We start from the raw sequence: 21,595 nt of genomic DNA on the forward strand, positions 1-21,595 counted from the left end.
AATCCTTCTCAGCTTCACATCATCTGCAAACAACTGAATATCCCCTTGCAATCCACTGGCAATGTCATTGATATAAAGATTAAACAATATAGGTCCTAGTACTGAGCCCTGTGGGACCCCACTTGTAACCCTCTGCTTCTTTGAAACTGCCCCACCATACACAACTCTCTGATACCTATCGGACAACCAGTCCTGAATCCAGTTGACCAATCATGCAATTTAGTCATGATGCAAAAAATGAACTGATCGGTTTGTTGAAATTCAGGTTACTGAAATGTTTGGACTTACCAGAAACTGACCAAGATTAATTCTTAAATGAAACAGTAAAAGCAACACAAGTGCCAAAATCTGATAAATATATAGGTGTATTTTTAAAATACTTTCTGTTTTATACAAGTAATTTTTAATAAATTCTTCAAATATTGCTTTCCGTTTCTGTGTTGGGCAGATTCCACATTATACAAAATAAATAACACTGTAATGTCTATTTTTCTTGCTGGGACTATATAATTTGTTCACATTGAGCAAGTTTCTGCCTTATTCACGTTCCGCCTTGGACAAGTTTTACTGTATATGAATTGCACTCTCTTTTTACAGTTCAAAACCTAGAACCTGTCCCATTCCTCTAGTATTAAAACCTTCTACTCCAGGATGAAATACCCCAATAAAGAGTTTATTGAACAGCTCCACTATGTCCTTTGCATCTATTACTCTATTATCATTTTTATCCAATGATGTTATTCTTCCATGATAATTCTCTCTTACTGGCTACATCATTAGGATTTTCTTTGAATCTCAAGGCCAATATCTTCTCATATTCCAGTTTTGCCTTTCTTACCATACTAGTCATTCTCCTGACCTGGTATGGCCCCCAAGGGGGGGGCGCAGCCCACAGTTTGGGAAACACTGTGTTAGACTACCACACGACAAGCTGGTAAACAAATTGAAACAGATGGGATTGGATAACAGACTTCTGAGTTGGATCAGTGACTAGGTATCAGAAAGTTGTATAGGGGATGCAATATCCTGAAAGAGAAAGGTCACTAGTGGTGTACCGTAGGAATCAGTTGTGGAACGATTGTTGTTCACTTTGTTTTTGTTAGACCAGTGCTTCCCAAACTTATGGATGCCAAGGCCCCCTTTGGAAAAATTAAAATATTTCACATCCCCCTCCCCATCGAAAAAAAATCGTAATATAGACATATATTATTATAATATTTATTTTATTTATATTCAAGATTCTGCGTTTGTAATCTTTTTTGTGTTTCTTATCAATACCTTTGATATGAAAATTTATATGAATCAGCATATATTCACTAATATTCATTAAGCGCCGAAATACGCAAGAAGCAAAATTTGTGAACCAACACCAATATGTGATTTTTTCCATAAAAATATTAAAAAAAAACAAAAAAAGAAATAATAAATAATAAAAATTAAATGTTTCTTTTAAGATTAAAAAAAATCTACTTCGTGTTAAAACATTTTAAATTTGTTTTCATTATTTCATGGCTCCCCTCAACAAAACTTATGGCCCCCAAGGGGGACCGCAGCCCACAGTTTGGGAAGCGCTGTGTTAGACTACCACACGACAAGATGTGAAGTCTTCACAAAGTTGTGAAGACTTCACATCCGATATGGCAATGATGCAGAGGCAGGGCTGGCAGAAGCGGGCATGTGGTGCATGCGGGCGGTGCTACGAACGGGGCACTGCCGCCAGGTCACAGTTCATAAATTCATTTTTAAGAAACAAAATTTTTTCTCATAAAAACAAGAAATTCTTAGAATGATCAATATTAAAATAAATAAGGCCAGATACACCGAATAAAAATTTAAAAAAATTGTATATTGCTGCCTCTTTGATCAGCCGGCTGTTTACAATTTTGCAGCGAGAGCAGGCTAAATGCTTGCCTGCAGAATGTTGTGTCTACTGCAGTCTATCTAAAGTGAAACGGTGAATGGTTTTTATGCGCAGAAACGAATTTTTGTACAAAACATTTGTTGCTAGTTAACCAGTCATATAGTCCGCATCTCAGTAGGCTACTGACAGTAGCGCAGTGCGGACTATTATTTCATCTCTGTGTCATGTTGTGTAATAATTTCTTGTTGGTATAAAATAGAAATGGAATCAAAAATTAAAAAAAGTTATCCGGTGCACAAAATCGTAAACCTCATGCTGCGAAAGAAGCAGATATTATGAAATAAACTGGGGTTCTTAATAAATTTGTTAAAATATTAAAATATTCTGATACAGATTGTAACCAACTTGATACATCAGAAATCAGAGTTGAAGAACTGTGCACATCATCCAGTTTGCATGAAAGTACTATTGACCTATTGAACAAGATAACAAGATGCATGATTTAAGTGAAAAACAGTTAGGAGAAGATTTAGTTGTAGTTGACCACAAAACTAACACATTGTTAGTCTCTGTAAATTTAGAGATCCAGGTGAATGGGGAAATATTGATGAAAAATTACGAGTTGTTTTAATTGAAATGGGGGCCTGTTCAAAAGAAAAATATAATATATTTTATTATATTATATCCCAGAGATGCATATGGCCGTAAATTTGGCGACACTTATATAATAGAAAATATAATAGAAAAATGGAAAATGGTGAGCTTGTGCCAAGAACATGGCTCATTTATTCTGAAACTTTAAATTCTGTTTTTTGCTTTTGTTGCAAACTTTTCGCACCTATTGAATCAAGTAGTCTTGTGGAATAATGATTGGAGTACAACTTTCAACTTTGCGTAGACATGAGACTAGTTTAACTCACATGAAAAATTTCTTAAAATGAAAGGAACTTGATAAAAATAGGTGCGAAAAGTTTACAACAAAAGCAAAAAACAGAATTTAAAGTTTCAGAATAAATGAGCATTTATTCTGAAACTTTAAAAACCAAAAAAAACCAAAAACCAAAAAAAACAAAACTACTCTTGATTACCAGACTCAAAGCATGTATGAAATGGAAAAGAAACATTGGACGAGTGTTTTAGAATGTTTGATTGAAATTATAAAATTCCTTGGTAGCCAAAATTTAGCTTTTCGCGAATCATCTGATAAATTATATGAGAGGAATAACGGCAATTTTTTAAAATTAGTCGAACTGTTTGCGAAGTTTGATCCCGTTATGGAAAATCATGTTGAAAGGGCCCTACAACGAAACAATAGAGTACACTATTTGAGTGAAGACAGTCAAAATGAAATATTGGAAACTTTAAGTAATGCAATCAGGGATACAATTTTATTATCAATTCGAAAATCTAAATATTATTCCATAATTTTAGACTGCACACCTGATGCAAGTAAAACAGAACAAATGACATTATTATTCGCTTTGTTTCCTGTGACAATGGAATTGTCAAGATCAGGGAAAAACTTTTTAGGTTTTGCAGATATATCAGATTCCATAGGATGTGGTTTATGTTCAACAATAATGGAACAACTGGAAAAATGGAACATTCCCATTGAAGACATGTGAGGTCAAGGGTATGACAATGGGGAAAATATGAAAGAGAAAAAATATGGGCTCCAAAATTTGCTTCCGAGCTTTTTTATGTGCCATGTGCTGCTCATACTCTAAATTTAATCATTAACAATGCAGCCAAAGTGAATGCAGATACAATTAGTTTCTTTGCAGTTATTCAAGAAATATACAATTTCTTTTCATTCTCTTACAAACGTTGGGCAATCCTTTTAAAGTTCGTAAAAAAATTAACATTGAAACAGCCATCAGAAACGCGATGAGAAAGTAAAATTAATACAATCCGCCCTCTACGATATCAGTTAGGAGAAATTTACGATGCACTTTTTGAAATTTTAAATAATGAAAATTTTAATAAAGAAACTCAGCATGAAGCACAAACATTATGTGCTAAAATAAAGGACTACAAATTTATTTGTTCTCTTATAACTTGGCATGATTTACTTAACAGAATAAACCCTGTGAGTAAAATGCTTCAAGACAAAAATATGAACATTACACTTGCTTTAGAATCTATCGAAAACTTAAAAAAATATTCTTACAAGAGTATCGATCAGATACAAATTTTAAAAAAGTTCTAAAAATGGCAAGAGAATGAGTGAAGAGGTGGATGGAGAACAAGAATTTAAAACTGGTACGGAAGTCCAACGACGAAAGAAGACACGACAATTTAACTATGAGCATCATGACAAAACGCCACAATTGCCAGAAGATAAATTTAGAGTGAATGTGTTTTATACACTTCTAGATGTTGCAATGTGTTCGTTAATAGAACGTTTTGAACAACTAAAAACATATTATGATAATTTCAATTTCTTGTATAGATTACTACAAATTAATAATGAAGATTTACGAAAAAATTGTGACGATTTGGAGATTCTCTTGAAGGATGGCGACAATAAAGACGTAAATGCAATAGAACTATATGATGAGTTATGTGCTTTCTGGGATATTTTTCGGAAGGATAATTTAAATATTCAAAACCCTATCGATATTCTTAATTTTATTGTGTCCAATAATTTATCTTTCCCTAACTTTTCAATTGCTTTAAGAATACTATTAACCTTACCTGCTAGTGTAGCGAGCGGTGAACGTTCCTTTTCCAAGTTGAAATTGATTAAAACCTACCTAAGAACAAGTATGTCACAAAAAAGGCTTGTTAGTTTGTCGTTAATAGCTATTGAAAATGATACATGTGCAGAATTAGACGTTAAGACCATTATTTCTAATTTTGTGAATATGAAATCAAAAACCCTAAAATTTTAATAAAAAAAATTTCAAGTATATTTATGTAATTTAATTTATTTTCTGTTATTCTGTAAAGATGTTATTTTTTAAATACTTATATTAAATGTTCTAATTATTTCTGAATTCTTTTCTTATTTTCTCATCTGTCTTGAGTTTCTTTTATTTTCCTAAAAGATAGTTACACTTATAAAAAGTATTAAAAAAATTTTACAAGTTACTAAGAATTTAATAACTTGTAAAATGCAAGAATTTTTTAAACTTTAGTTCAAATAAATTTTAACTTTAATTAAAATTCATTTTAATTTTGTTAGCGATTCGGGTCAATGAGAAGGCTATAATCTCTGTATCATTATATTCAACGATTAAAGTGAAGTAGCTTTATCAAAATTAGCTTTAACTTTTGAGAATTTTTTTAGTATTCATTTTTTTAACGATTATCCTGCCCCAGGTTCGTTACATTAGGGAACCAACGTGTGGCTGTTCTGTCAAAATTTATTTAAGAAATTTCAAATAATTTAAATTTTTATTATCGTAAAAGAACCACACACGTTACAGGGGTGCTTAGATAGAAATTGCATGCAGGCAGCAAAGACCCTTGCGCCAGTTCTGTGCAGAGGACTCTGACATGCAGAAATAGAATGATTATGATGCTATTGTATAAGTCCTTGATCAAGCGTCATATGGATTATTGTGCACAGATTTGATTACCAGGTTTTCATGGTGATGAGAATATGTTGGAAAGGGTCCAGAGAAGATTCACAAAGGTGGTCATTGGTCTTTGGAATCTGGAGTACAAGAACAGATTGAGAGAATGTAAGTTGCCGAGCCTCGTGAATAGGAGGAGGGGGGGGGGTAGATCAAGAGGCCATCACTGGAAACTGTATAAGGAGGGTGTGAGCAGAGGAGTGAGGAGAAGGTTCTTTGCATGGAGAGTGGTTGGCAAGTGGAATGCATTGCCTGGGTATGTTTTGAATGTAGATACATTGAATCAGTTTAAGGCAGTTAGATGAGCATTGTGTGCAATAGAGTGTACCTCTCACGATGAGTCTCTGACTCCATGGGGGTCAGATGTTAATAATAAGAATGATTATTATAATAATATATTCTTCATGCATCTGCTCTTTGCCTCTCCCTTTATATCTCTTCCATAACCTCTTTTTCACCTGCAGTTAGCATTTAATATTTTGTGTCATCCACTTTACATCAAATTGTATTCTCATTTTCACTCAAGGTATACAACTTGCCATTGCTGTTAATAAATATTTCTTCACCAGTTGTGAAACACTGATATCTTGCCTTTCCAATTCATACATCCATGGAACTGTCCCATCTCAGTTGCAATCAAATCTTCTGATGCTATGATCAAATCCAAAACTCTTGAACTTCATGTTCCTTCTACTACATGTTGCCTAAGACATTTGACCTTCAAGAATTCCAGAAATTCCATTTCCCTGCTACTACATGCAGTTTCATCTTCCCAGTTTATACTGCTGTAGTTAAAATCTCCCATGACAATCATTCTTTTTGCACACAACATCTCAACTCACCAAACTCAACATCAGCATTAAACATCTGCTGCTCTTCACCCACTATGCTCCCTGGCTTATAGCAACAATCCAGTAAATATCCTGTCCTACCCACCTTTACCTCACACCATATGCTCTCAAAACTATTAGTGCCATTGATCTTCAAATCATCTACTCTGATAGGACATAACCCTTCACTTATAATAAAGCAATTCTCCACCATGCATTTGCCCGTCCTATTCTGCTGAAAAATGCTATATCCTGCTACTTCTATTCCTGTCAGTATATCATCTTTTTTTTTCAAACATGTGTCACTGATCCCAATATTCATCTTTATTTGGGATATTCCTTGCCTTAGTATAAAGAATCATCAACAGATTGTCACTTATTCCCCTCCAGACTCCACTGGATTCTGCATCCCCCCCCCTTCTTCCTAGCAACTATTCCCACAAGAGGGGTCACCCCTGCTACCATCTCTCTCTCTCTCTCTCTCTTGGTATTCAAGTTTCCCTGCATCAGCACTCTGACTTGTTTAGAGAACAATATTCTCTCCAGATGCCTTTTTTTACAGTCAAACACTGTACAAAAAATACTAACAAAGTATACTAAAATATCATGTTAAGTACAAATTCCCCAATCACAACTATCCACAGACTAGACATTCTGTCTATCTTAGATTCCTTGTAAATTTAACCTGGCATTAGTAAGGTGGGATGTCACAGTTATAGTAAATTTAAAATCTTTGGGGCCTGTGACACCCCACCTTACTAACGCCAGGTTAAAGTAAAAATCTAGTAAATTATAAGAAAAACTTATCTTTTTTTTTCACTGCTACCTCGTAACATGCGTACCTATCTCACCCTTTGGTGGGAAAATCTTTATTTTGCTAATTGGATTACTAAGCCAATATTTCATATCATCAAAAATCTGGGAGATTATCATTTTGAGATCTTCAACAAATGTCCATCATTGCACCCATAGAGGGCACCATTTAGGACTGTAGGAGCCTGCCTTTTACAGTCAGTCTGTGTTTGCCTTCCCACTAGTGTGTTTGCATGCACATACTCAATATATCTCTTTGTGCCCATGAAGATGCTTTGATGAACAAGGCAAAATATTAGCTTAGTAATCTAATTAGCTAAATAAATTTAGTTAATTATTGGCCTTAGATGTCTGTTTTACTCCATTAAATGTTAACATGAACATTATTGCACTGTGCTGTGTAATTTCTGTCATAGCCTAATATCTAGCTATGTAGGTCAGCATATATCTTTGATATATGCTGACCAAAGCTGGTTCAAGATGAGACATTGGATTTTGTTACATGGGATTGGACACCATAGCATTTTGGCAGTTTCTTTAAATCTGTGAACATAATTGTTGAATTTAATGCTACAACATTCCTATAAGTTGATAAAAAAATTCATATTTTTCTTTGGTGGTATGAAACAACAGTCCTGATTTATGTGGGCAATAAAACATCAGGCATTATGTTTTTCAGATGGATTTTTCCTAGTTGTCCTGTCCATCCAACATAGCAGATGCCTCATGCACAAAAATTTTTGTATACTCCTGTGCACAAAATTTTCATACATGCATAGAAAACTTTGTGTCACGGTTGCTTTGGTTGAATTTCAAAACAACCAATCAAGCCAGTCCTCCTTCATCATTCCCTCTTTGCCCAAGCTGTACATGATGCTACACTTAGAAGCGTGAAACACCTTAATGAAATGTTCCATAAATATCTCAACTATATCTTCCAGAGTGGTTTCCAGTCTTTTCTTTTCATCTCATATTATCTTTCTATAATTATTCTTTTTTCTACTACCCATGTATTGAAAGAACTTTTTTTTTTCATGTAATACTAATTTTGTAATTGTATAAATAAAATGCTTATTACTGTTTTCATTATTAATATAATCTCTCCTTTCATAGTTTTTTGTTTTAATGTTTTTACTTAATAATTTTTGTATTTATTTATTTTATTATTATTTTTTATATGTAAGCATGACAATACAGGTAATCCTTCAGTGTATACCGTATTGTTGCTTTAAATGAACATGTTCTGATGCTACATGCATTTGCAGAGTAATGTGATATTTTTATGCATTTTTTTATTAACTTTTTTTGCAAAGTCAGTAAGCGCATGGTGATTTTTACTATTTATAGCTCTTTGCCTGCTGATGTTGTTGTATGGCCACAAAGCACAACAGATGTGAGTCAAGTTGCTCATTTCTGTCATAAGCATGCAGTTCACATGATTCCTTTTGGTACAGGAACTGGTATTGAATTAGGAGTTGGTGCTGTTCAGGTAACACATTTCATTTTAATGTAATTGTTCATAAACATGTTTTGCAAAAGTTATATAGGCACCATATGGCAAAGCAATATATAAAAATAGGAGCTTACTAAATGGCTGTAGTTGTGTACTTGGAAATGCAAATTTGAAAAGAAAAGAAACCCAAGAAATAATTGAGCAGGCTACATAAACTGACAGGAGAATGCTGAAAATGGTTATTCTTTCCTCTCATCATACAATAATGAGTTATTAGCTGTAGCAGTTTATGTCAGGCCATTATGTAATAGACTCCATATCCTCATTTTCCATGAAGAGGCTACTGCACAAGTCAAACATAATCCCAAACAATATATATAATTGATATTGCCATGATTGGACAATACTATTGGGGAGCTGTGGTGACAAATCAGTCACAGTGCACATTCTTTATTGGCAGCTGGCAGAAGAATTTTATTTACCAGAGTTTGGTGTCCAGTCTGTTAAGTTTGGTGACACTGGTCTTATGACAGGATAGTTTTGTGGTTTGAAATTAGACTTCCTTTTTGTAGTTCCTGGAAAAATTAAAACTGTTGTTTTATTGATATTCTGGAAAGTTCTATATTGCCATTGTGCTAGGATGACTCTAAGGATGATTATGAACATGATAAAGCACCATGTTATACATAAGGGGTGTGGTGACATGGTTTGAGGAAATGGAAGTGTGAAGGTAGAACTAGGCGTGCAGTGGTCATCCTCATCCTATTGAACACATTTCAGATAAGCTGGAATGCTCATCTGAAATGTGAAACTCTGAATCCCCTTTTTGAGTTTTAAAAATTCGAGTCATCAGAATTCAAGGAGAACCGGCCTATCAGTCCAGAACTCGGGGGGGGGGGGGGGGGCACTGTAGGAGCTAGTTTTCCTTTAACTAGGCCCTAAGACATATCTTAAGGTATGTCTTAGGGCCTAGTTAAAGGAAAACCATGAAGCCGAAAGACAATAAATATTCAGAATATAAATTTTATTATTCTACTTCTTAACAAAGAATTGAGCTAACATAGTTTGGAGGACATTTTGTTTCTTTTTTTTCATAACCCGATGTTATGGCCCTATTGCCTCTTCTACTCTTCTGCAAATTTTACTGCTTCTCTCTTCATCAGGGTCAGCCTCTAAGCATTGCTGCTTAAAAACTTCGATTATACAAAAAATATTTTCAAACTGTTTCTGTGAAATCTCTGTTGGCTAACTATCATTGGTTAAATTTTCTTCATATTCTTCGGGATCTTCCTGCTGTGCATCTAAATTTAGCAGGTTGGAATCGCTCAATTCTTCAGAATGAGATTTAATTAACTCTTGGAAGGAGTTAATTAAATCATTGAAGGGGAGAAAGAAATTAAGGAAGTACGAATTGGTCGCCAACATGTGAAATCACATGCTTTATAGATAAAATTTCCCAACTGTTATACAAGCAAAATAGTTCTTCTCTTCTTCTTCTTCTTCAACCTTCTGGTTCTGTCCACTGCTGGACGAAGGTGTCCCCCATTATTTTCCAGATCACTCAGTTTTCTGCCTCTCCCATCCATCTCACTCCTGCAATTTGTTCCAGTTCATCTCTCCACCTTCTTCTCGGTCTTCCTCTTTGTCTTGTTCCATCCATTGATCTCCACTCTGTTGTTTTTCTAGTCCATCTCCCGTCACTGCATCTGGCAATATGGCCAGCCCATCTCCACTTAGCCTGTTTAATGTATTTTACGATATCCATGACACCTGTTTGAGATCTTATCCAGATATTTGTCTTTCTATCTCTTAATGTTATTTTTAGCATACTTCTTTCCATGCAATGTTATGTTGTTCTCAGCTTTTTGTTTAGGGCTTCTGTTAAAGTCCATGTTTCTCCTCCATATGTTAGGACAGGAAGTATGCACTGGTCGAAAGCTTTCCCTTTTAGACTCATAGGGATGTCACTTCTGAATATGTCTCTCATTTTCCATAAGCCATCCATCCAAGGTGAATTCTTTGTTCAATCTCTTTTTTTTGGCCCTCCTCAAAGGATAACAATTGGCCCAAATATACATATGAAGTAACTTGTTCTATTTCATGGTTTTCAACTTTGATAGTTCTATGGTTTATGTATTTATTCATCATTATTTTTGTTTTTTCTCTATTTATTTTTAATCCAATTTCTCTGGAGGTTTCATTTAGCTGATTTGGCCTTTCTTCCAGATCTTCAAGATTATCTGCTATCAGGACAATATCATCTGCAAATTTCAGATGATGCAGCCTTTCTCCATTTATGTTTATTCCTTTTGTTTCCCAATCAAGGCTTCTAAAGACTTCCTCTAGTGCAGCTGTAAATAATTTGGGAGATATAGTCTCGCCTTGCCGGATGCCTTTTTGTATTGGAAACTTTTCACTGTTTTTATATAATTTAATTATAGAAGTTGCATTATTGTAAATATGCTTTAATGTTTCAGTATATGGTTTCTCAGTTCCCTGGGTTTCAAGTGCTTTTAGTGTTGCAGATGTTTTAACTGAATCAAAAACTACAATGATCATAAAAGAGAAGTTAATTTTCCTACATGTAATAATAAACAGCTCATCCCAGAAGACGGATTGATTTCCCTATTATCGGAATGGATTCTCCTTTTTGTGACGCGCACAAGTGTCGAAGGGTCTCAAATCTGTTGGCGTACTATAGCAGACGACATAAATTTTGGTGGTAAAAATTTGGAACATAGTGTACATGGAAGGTGTAGTATGCCATTAAAAATAACTTTGTAAAATATTTTAAATCGGTAACTAAATTATTTCATTCTGATGAGTGATTTTTTAAAATAGTTAGCCATAAAAATGTATAGATATTAAATTTTTAAAATCCGTAACATTTATTTTAAGATGTATATAGGCGCACTAATTGAATTTGGGTATCGAAAAAAAATGACGCACTAATTGGGGGCGTATTAATCGAGGAATTACTGCATATTTATTTGCAGTACCTTCCTTAGACCCAGGGAGAGGAACACCTGCTCTGGGTCCTGCACTTCTTTAGAGTATTCCCCCCCCCCCCCCCAATTAATAAAAGAATACTTAATAAATTAAAACAAAATAATTACTTAAAAAAATGAAATATTCAGAATCATGTTATAGACAAATAATTGTTATGGAATAAATATATAATAATTTATGAATTATGTGTCTTATTTTATTACTCAATTAATGTAATCCCTTGATTAATGCGCCCCCAGTGCATTTTCGATTAGTGCGTCATTTTTTTTTCAATACCCAAATATAATTAGTGCGCCTATATTATTATTACCTCAAGACCTCATGGAGTCAAAGATGCATCTGGGAGGTCTTTTATCACACACACATCTCATCATACCGTGTCTTAAACACACTCAAACTCCTTGCAGACACCACACTCTCAGGCAAGGCATTCCAATCATTCACAACTCTGCACAAAAAAACCTGCCTCTCACTCCCATACTCACACCCTCTTTATACAGTTTCCAGGGATGACCTCTGGTTCTCTCCTGATCTCCCACTATTCTCTGTAGAACTTCTCCACCATTGATCCTATAACAACCCCTTACCAACTTGTAGGTCTCTATCATATCTCCCCTCTTCCTCCTGCCCACTAGACTCTGCAAATTACATCTTCTCAATCTTTCCTCATACTTAACATTCCAGAGGTCAGAAACTGCCTTAGTCAGTCACCTTTGGACCCTTTCCAACATCTCTTCATCCTTCTGAAAAACCAGGTAACCAAATCTGGGCACAATAGTCCATGTGTGGCCTAATCAAAGCCTTATACAATGAAACAAGAATCTCCCTACTTCTACACATCAGTGTCCTCTGCATCATTCCCAGAAGCCTTTGTGTTGTCTTCACAATATATATATATATATATATATATATATATATATATACACACACACACACACACACACACACACACACACACACACACACACATACGTGTGTTAAGAGTTGGACAATCGTGGTACCCTGCTCTAGAAAGCAAACAATATTTTTCAGGCCACCTGACATCAACACCATCTTTGTAACATATTAAAAAATTAATAAAATATATTTTTTACTAAGTAATTTAAGGAAATTACAACGTCACTAAGATATACATTAAAATAAATTTTAATATACTTCGATATTTCGACAACGTCACATTGCCGAAACAGTATTTTTTACTGTTTGTTGTGCCTGCGTGCACGTGTCTTGTTCTTAAGTTTCTTGAAAATGGCAACGTGACGTTGCCGAAATATTGAAGTATATTAAAATTTATTTTAATGTATATCCTAGTGACATTGTAATTTCCTTAAATTACTTAGTTAAAAATGCATAACCAACGTCTAAGCCTTTCCACGAGATAATGAAATATAAAAAATTAATTTGGAATATTCACTGTCATTATGTTAGCCATTACATAAAATTTCTTAGGTGTCTCTCAGTGGACACTGCTATGGCAATTTACTAGTTTTATTGTTATTATTATTTTATATTATTATTATTATTATTAAACAAGACCTCATGGAGTCAAAGACTCATCTAGGAGGTCCTTTTATCTCACACACATCTCATCATACCGGGTCTTAAACACATTCAAACTCCCTGCAGACACCACACTCTCAGGCAAGGCATTCCAATCATTCACAACTCTGCACGAAAAAAACCTGCCTCTCACTCCCCTACTCACACCCTCTTTATACAGTTTCCAGGTATGACCTCTGGTTCTCCCCTGATCTCCCACTATTCGCTGTAGAACTTCTCCACCATTGATCCTATAACAACCCCTTACCAACTTGTAGGCCTCTATCATATCTCCCCTCTTCCTTCTCTCCACTAGACTCTGCAAATTACATCTTTTCAATCTTTCCTCATACTCGACATTCCAGAGGTCAGAGACTACCTTAGTCAGTCGCCTTTGGACCCTTTCCAACATCTCTTCATCCTTCTGAAAACCAGGTGACCAAATCTGGGCACAATAGTCCATGTGTGGCTTAATCAAAGCCTTATACAATGGAACAAGAATCTCCCTACTTCTACACGTCAGTGTCCTCCTCATCATTCCCAGAAGTCTTTGTGTTGTCTTCACAGTTTTGGCGATGTGTCCCCTAAATTTTAGATCCTTATCCACTATCACTCCCAGATCTCTTATTTCCTCTACTTCCAACAATATATTCTCACCAAGCATAAATTCTGCATCCCAGCTTTGTTTTCCAAATTTTAAAACCTTACATTTTGCAACATTGAACTCACATCCCCATTTGCTTGCCCAATCACTCAATTTATTCAAGTCTTCTTGCAAGGCCACAACATCTTCACTACTCTTTATGGGTCATCCCAACTTTGCATCATCTGCAAACAACTGAATATCTCCATCCAAATCTTCGCCAATATCATTAATATACAAGTTAAATAGTAATGGCCCTAAAACAGATCCCTGAGGCACTCCACTAGTGACTTTCCTTTTCCTGGATATTGCACCCCCATACACAACTTGTTGATACCTATCAGATAGCCAGTCTCCAATCCAATGCACTAATCTAATATCCAACCCCATCTGCTCTAGTTTGACTGTCAACTTATCATGAGGTACTCTATCAAAAGCTTTTGCAAAATCCAAGTATATTACTGTGTATCCTTCTCCTCTGTCCAAGGAAGCAGTCACTTTATTGTAATAAGTAAGTAGATTACTAAAACACGACCTCCCTTCAGCAAATCCATGCTGTCCATCAAAGATTATACCATTGTTGTCAACCCAACTCTGGATTTTATATGTAACTGGTGATTAGTTTACGGAATTAACAACGCATATAAAGTATATTAATTAAAGGTAACTTTAATGAATAACTTCATTAAAGTTACCTTTAATTAATATATTTTATATGCGTTGTTAATTCCGTAAACTAATCACCAGTTATGTCTGACCAACGTATAAGCCTTGCTACTATTTTATATGGAATTTATTTCTTTAATATATTTCTTTAGTTTATTTCTTAAGTAGCAAAACGGTTTCATTACCTTAGCAAACATTAAAGTTTTTCTTTAATAAATCTTCACCTATGTCAATTCACTCACTTCAACAATTAAAAATGAACTCCTCTCTTTAATATTTTACATTTTAAACTACTAATGAATATAACTATTAAAAATTAAAAGTATTCCATAAGATTCTAATGATATTCTTTTTATTCATGTACAAACCTGAACACATGAAATAACAATCATGATATGTTGTGTGTGTGTGCGTGTGTAATGACAAATTACTTGAAATGAAATTTCCCTAGTATCCCATAATGCACATGTTAGATCCTGAATGAAGGAATCTTGCAAAGAAATCATTCATTCAGAATCTAACATGCTAAACTTACTAACAAAGAGAAATACCTGCACATCAGCTGAAATCAAAAGTGAAACTTCTTCACTTTATGTATAAATTTGCAAATTTTATTTTATGTTCTATGCACTTTAATCTTTTGATCACTACTAGAATTAAATTAGAGAATGTCTTAAAGGAAGAATTTTGTTGATATTAATTTTAAGCCTCACTTAAACTGTATAGATTAACTGTGAGTCACCAGACAGTTACCATCATTATATATTTATTTATTTAATTTATACTTATTTAGTTGTTGCTTGATTACTTCCTTTCTTATTTAAAACCTTATTCAATTTAATCCTATCGGCTGTTCTATTGTTGTTGTGTCGTTGCTTTCTCTTTATTTTACTGCTTTATATCTTCCTTTTCTATCTTTCTATCGCTATTTTTCTTCTTCAGATATCGGGCCTAATATACTTTTATCTAGGATTGTTTCCTCTTCGGATACTGGCAAATTTGTATTTTGCTGCACCAGCCAGTATCTTATAGCAGAAAAGGATCCTTGCTCAGGGAGACAATACTAGATTCTGAGGCTTTCTTATACAATGATCTTTAACACTGCCGTATAGATTCAGATTATTGCAGTCATGACCTAAATCTATAATTATATACACTTCCTAATTCCTTCCCGCCAAAATAGGTTCTATTTTTATAAGTGGTAGTTTGGAATCATAATCAGGCATGACTCAGGTTTAGGTAAATATGACATTTATTGGAATATCTAAACAGAATACACAAAATTCATACACTCAATTTGACTCAATACTAAATAAAAGGCTCGAGTTAAGAAATTGACATACTCTAAATTAAATCAAAGGTTAAGAAACATCGTAAAACACAGTAATTGAAAATTGGAATAGATTGCAAATGATATGAAGTTAAGTAAATTTCCTTTCTGCAATGCTATTCATAAGATAATATAAACAAATATTCTTATGTTGCTCAGTTATTATAAATTCACTATTCTAATCTTGTTAAGTTAATTCTATCATAAGCAACACAAAAGATCTCTTCCAAACAATTCTTCTTACTCTCAAAGGAGGTTAACTTTCTAATTAGAGACTGTCCACAAAGTTCTTTAGAAATGTTCTTAATTTACATACACATGTAATCTTCTCTCTTTTAAGGAATATTATACACAAAATAGAGTAATTTTACTTTACCAAACTTTTTCCCGCGTCTTTCAGCACCACGTGTACGTCTGGTTACTTCTTTTCTATTGGCTGTCCTTACGCAATGTAGGGGTTCCGCTATCTTCATGATTTCTGCCAAAAATGGACTCGAATCTCTGTGTTTCAGGATACATTTCGATGAGACTTTTCAGCGACGGCTTGATTCTGCTAGGACTGGAAAGTTTACCTTCAGCTCTGCGTAGAATCCTACTCCATTCTCAAGAAAGCTCGCTGTCCGACATCTTATCTTAGCACAGACTTCATCCCCCCCCCCCCTTTTTCGCAAAACTACCTGCTAACTTCCGAACCACCAAGCAGGAAAACGATACGACAAGAGAGCCCTCCGATACGGCACTCGTCCCCTTATATTCTTCATTAGAGCACCCCCTTTTTCAGAGTCCCTTTTGCACACAACCCATCTTTTTTCTCCCCTTGGGTTCATACCTTGCTTTCCCGACACTATTATGCTCTTGGATTCACGGAATATGCGTCAACGTATGTTCCGTGTAAGCTACTGCCGCCGGCATTATGCTGGACATGTGTACTTGTATATTTTCTAAGAATTATTACTTAGTAACTATCTGGTGACTCACAGTTAATCTATACAGCTTAAGTGAGGCTTAAAATTAATATTAACAAAGTTCTTCCTTTAAGACATTCTCTAATTTAATTCTAGTAGTGATCAAAAGATTAAAGTACATGGAACATAAAATAAAATTTGCAAATTTATACATAAAGTGAAGAAGTTTCACTTTTGATTTCAGCTGATGTGCAGGTATTTCTCTTTGTTAGTAAGTTTAGCATGTTAGATTCTGAATGAATGATTTCTTTGCAAGATTCCTTCATTCAGGATCTAACACACAACACTACTTTTTGCCATGCATTATGAGGAAGGATTACTAATCAGACTGGTTTCAGCTTTTATCGTTGTCTAGACTTGTGGAGATACTGAAAGCTAAATTACTTAAGACAGGGATTACCAAACTTTTTGAGCTCCGATCACCTTTAAGATGAGGAAACAGTACTGGAGCGGGGGGGGGGGGGCACTCCCCCATCCTGCCATCTTTCTTAAAGCAGTCAAACAATCAAGATAAATTTATGTTATGTATAAATAAACAAAAGGATCATTGTAATTTTGTTTTTATTGGAAAGGAATAAAAATGTTTTAAACAAATTAAATAAATTGTGAAGAAAATGGATTTTAATTGGATCCTTGGAATTGCATATCATTGACAAGTCCTTCGTAGTTGAGAATATAAGATGATGTTGCAGCTTGCAAACAGTCATCAAGATGTTCATTCTTTAGTTGCAATCTGTATTTAGATTTTATGATCTTCATGGATGAAAAAAAATGACTTGCACAAGTATATTGATTCAAAAAAAGATGTCTTGTATGCAAGTTTTTAAAACAGAAATCTTTCTCTATCCTCCAACCTCCAAAAGTTTTCATCACCTTTATATGACTTTAATGTGATATCATTCCTGAGATCTAAAATTTCCAGTTCTACTTCTTCTGTTGTTGCATTATTAAAGTTTGTAATGAGTTCAACAATTTCGATCACACTTTGTAAAAGGGTTTAAAAACAAACAATACCATTGGCTCAGTGGTGTTGAACTGCTGAAATCTCTTATCAAATTCTTCCTGAGGCACTTTAAGCGATTTAACAAATGATTCCAGGACAAACTCTTTTGTCGATCATTTTCTTTAGGTGGAAAATGATTGAGAAATTTCTGCTCCAAATGATATATCCACAAAGTCAACTTCTCTTTGAATGATCTGATCGAACTAATCATTATCGCAATGTGTTTATCCTTTCCTTGGAGTTCCAAGTTTAGAGAATTTAATTTTTCTATGATCTCTGTAAGGAAACTCAAATCCATTAATCCAAAAGAATCACTTAACCGTCATAGTTCTGTCCTTTGGAACTGAGAAATTCTTTTATCTCTTCAATTGAACTCAGAAATCTTGAAAGTGCTTCTTCTTTGCTTAGCCAGTAAACTTTGGAATGAAGAATAAGATCTTTTTTAGTTACATCGTCGGTACTCTCAATGAAAGACTTAAGGAGGAGATGCTGTAATTGAGTTTATTATTTTTAGAACTATTTTCATGATGTGACTGAAGGAGAGAACTTTACCGCATGGTGCTTCTTGATGAATAATGCAATAGTATGATGTGAAGATCGGAAAAGATTTGTCCTCCCTGCAAAGAGTAATAAACCCTTTGGAAGTACCGACCATTGCTGGGACTCCATCAGTGGCCGCTGCCAACTTGCTTAGAGGGAAATGTATTGTTTAAATGTATAGTAAATTTCCATTCCTGTTGTTTGACCATTCATGGGCAATAATTTTAATTGCTCCTCCCTAACAGTAAAGTCCTCAAATACCATTCTTACTAAAACCACCAATTTTGCTGTATCTAATGCATTCATTGACTCATCAAATTGCAGGAATAAGTATTCACATTTTCCTAAATCATTTTTCAGTTGGGCTTGCATGTCAAGGGCAATTGAGCTCAATCATCGTGATTGTTTTATTTGAAAGCTGCAGGTGTGATATCGCTGTCATAATTTCTTGTTTGTTTTTAAAATCCCCAAATAAAGAATCTGCTTCTGCAAGAAATGCCTCTTTTATCAATTCGCCATCCTGATATGGTTTTTACCTTTTCTTTGCTATTAAATGAGTAATTTTATAAGAAGCAATGGTGGCATTTTTATGCTTTACTATTGGTCTAATAAAAACTAACTGTTGAGATGTAAGTTTTGACTTTAGTTCGCATACTTTTTTCTTTTTCAGTTCAGAATTAATAGGATAGTTGTGGTCAGATGAGGAGTGATTAGTCTTGAAATGCCGCTCCACATTATATTTCTTCATAACTCATAAATGCAACAGAATTGCCACATACCAAACACACACATTTGTCTTTATTTTAACAAAGGAATAGGCTTCTTCCAATGCCGGATTAAGGGGCAAGCTGACTGGGTATCCACCCAGGGTGCCAAAACTAAAGCCAGCACTAGGCCTTAGAGCTTGTGCTCCTTCCAAAAATAATTACCTGGCAATGAAAGCATTGCTATACTTTCTTCTGCTCCAAGAAGATGCAAATATTGAAAGAATATAAAATAATTCATTATCTTCTATTGATAGAAATGTCCACTTAGCAAGTACGAAACAGTCACATATTTAAGAATGTTGTCTATATACTTTTTTATCTTTATATATATACTAGTATAACCTGTTGCGAATGTATTCACAATAATAAAGCAAAAATAGAATAAAGTGTAAAATCAAACACTGTACGTTATTCCACAAAAGTATAAATAAGGAAAAAGGAAAGAAATAAAAACTGTTAACAATTTAACTATTCTCTGCTTGTAATAAACATAAACAAATATAGATAAAAACAGTTAAATACAAACCCAATTACAGCTATCTAAACTAAACTAGTTATCGTCAAAGGCCAGTGGTTCTTATCTCCTATCCATGTAAAGTAATATGTAACACAAAAATTCATAGAAAATTTTTTTAACGTTGTGCGAAACATTTTTTATACCAAAAAATGTTTTGATATAATCTAAACAAATCAGTTTAGAACAATGATATTCAATATCATTTTAGACACAATATTAACATCTCTTGAAGAAAGATTTGAGCAAATAAATACTTATAAACAAAATTGGGGTTTTTCTCTTTAATTTAACTAAAATAGGCGATTTAAACAAATTAAGAAAACATTGTATGGATTTACATTCAGTTCTTAATGATGAAAATAGGAGTGACATTGACAGGAACGAACTCTTTGAAGAAATTAAATCTCTAAACAGTTTACTTTTGGAAAACATCAATTCACTGTTAGAAACTTCACAATTTTTAAAAGCAAGCAATTTGCAAAATAAATACATGGGTCGCATCGAGAATTTTGCTGACAATTCTTATAATGGTAGCAGCAGCTGAAAGAAGTTTTAACAAATTAAAACTTATCAAAACATATTTGCAATGACAATGGGAAGTGAGAGATTAAATTCTTTAGCCTTGTTATCTAAATGCTGTTTCTCAGAAAATAGACATTAGTGAAAGAATAAAAGCTTTCACAGATTTAAAATCAAGAAAAAAAAAAATCTAAATTATAATTGATTAAAGTAAAATTACAGTGTAAAATCAATAATTTTTGTTTGTAATAAGTAGAAATATTGAAGTTATGAAATTATTAATAATTTGAAAAAATACTTATACTTACAATTAGAAAGTACTTAAATATAAAAAAAACAAACTTGGGGGCATCACACACAGAGTCTGCCTGGGGTACAAAATTCTTGGTCTGGCCCTGGCTTCTCACATTCAAATTAATAATTACATATTTTCTTTTTTTTACTGTCCACATTCATTTTAGGGGAGGATGATAACTGTTTAAAACCCAAGAACTGCTCACAAAAATGCACTCAAACTCACTGATACTGACTTTTAGCTAAGAGTAAAATTTGAAGAGAAAGACTAACTTCTGTTAACACTGAAAGTGTTAACAGAAGTTGAAAGTGGAAGTGGGCAACTTTTTATGCAGGATCTTTCTGCGCTGATTTCCTGCCAATGGATCTCCCACAGTAAATTCAATAGAATAATAGAGGATTCTGTATGGCTGAGTGGGCACTTCTGGATACGTTGGCAGGTGCCAAAGCCTCCTGCGGGCATAGGATTGGTAACTCCTGACTTAAGAAATCATGTTTTCATATATTAGTAGAAAAATTGATCACCTTATTATTAAAATACTGGAAGAGTTGTAGTAAGATTTTTGCTTGGTTACAAAGTAAATTCTATTTATTCTCGTAGACATGCTTATACGTTGGTTATGCATTTCTAAATAACTTAGGGAATTGAAACAACGTAGATCCGAATATAAATTAAATTATATTTTAATAGATATTTCCGATATTTCAGCAATGTCACATTGCCATTTTCTAAAGGAACAACTGTCGTACTTTGGCCAAACAGGCAGGACAGCGAATATCAGAATTTCTGAACACAAGGACTACATCCGGTTTTACAAGTATAGCCATTCTGGTCTTGCAGACCATGCTCTGGATACTCGCCACAGAATACGGTGGAAGAAAGCAACAATAATACACCGGAGCAAATATAAATTCGAAAGATTATTTATGGAATCAGCCTCTGCCCTAAGAAACTCTCCAAACCTCAACAAATTTGGTTGTATGCGACTGCCCCAAATTTGGGAGGCATACATCAGCAGACCTTCAGCCCAATGGCCAAGAACGCCTACTTAGCCCTCCAGAGGGCACCATCAGGACTTCTAGGAGAATGATAGCTTCAAATCTTTATTCTCAGTTACTGTATTGTTATTGCCTTGTGTGCACCTGCCTTTTCGTAAGTTCCTTTAGAAAATGGCAATGTGACATTGCCGAAATATCGTAAATATCTATTAAAATATAATTTAATTTATATTCGGATCTACGTTGTTTCAATTCCCTAAGTTATT

At 34.2% G+C, this 21,595-nt stretch overlaps 1 protein-coding gene across 4 annotated transcripts in view; it reads left to right on the top strand.

The window, feature by feature from the left end:
• The window catches only part of LOC150110292 (D-lactate dehydrogenase, mitochondrial-like), a 238,681-nt gene that overhangs the window by 36,526 nt on the left and 180,560 nt on the right, over positions 1 to 21,595 (top strand). For all 4 annotated transcript variants that reach the window (XM_090398790.1, XM_090398781.1, XM_090398799.1 and 1 more), the window contains exon 3: positions 8,433 to 8,574. In XM_090398790.1, the coding sequence (XP_090254916.1) occupies positions 8,433 to 8,574 (142 nt within the window). The remainder of the gene's footprint in view (positions 1 to 8,432; positions 8,575 to 21,595) is intronic.

Source organism: Typopeltis vanoorti, chromosome 1 (assembly GCF_054136105.1).
Source record: "Typopeltis vanoorti isolate ZY-2024b chromosome 1, IOZ_Tvanoo_1.0, whole genome shotgun sequence".
Lineage (NCBI taxonomy): Eukaryota > Metazoa > Arthropoda > Arachnida > Uropygi > Thelyphonidae > Typopeltis > Typopeltis vanoorti.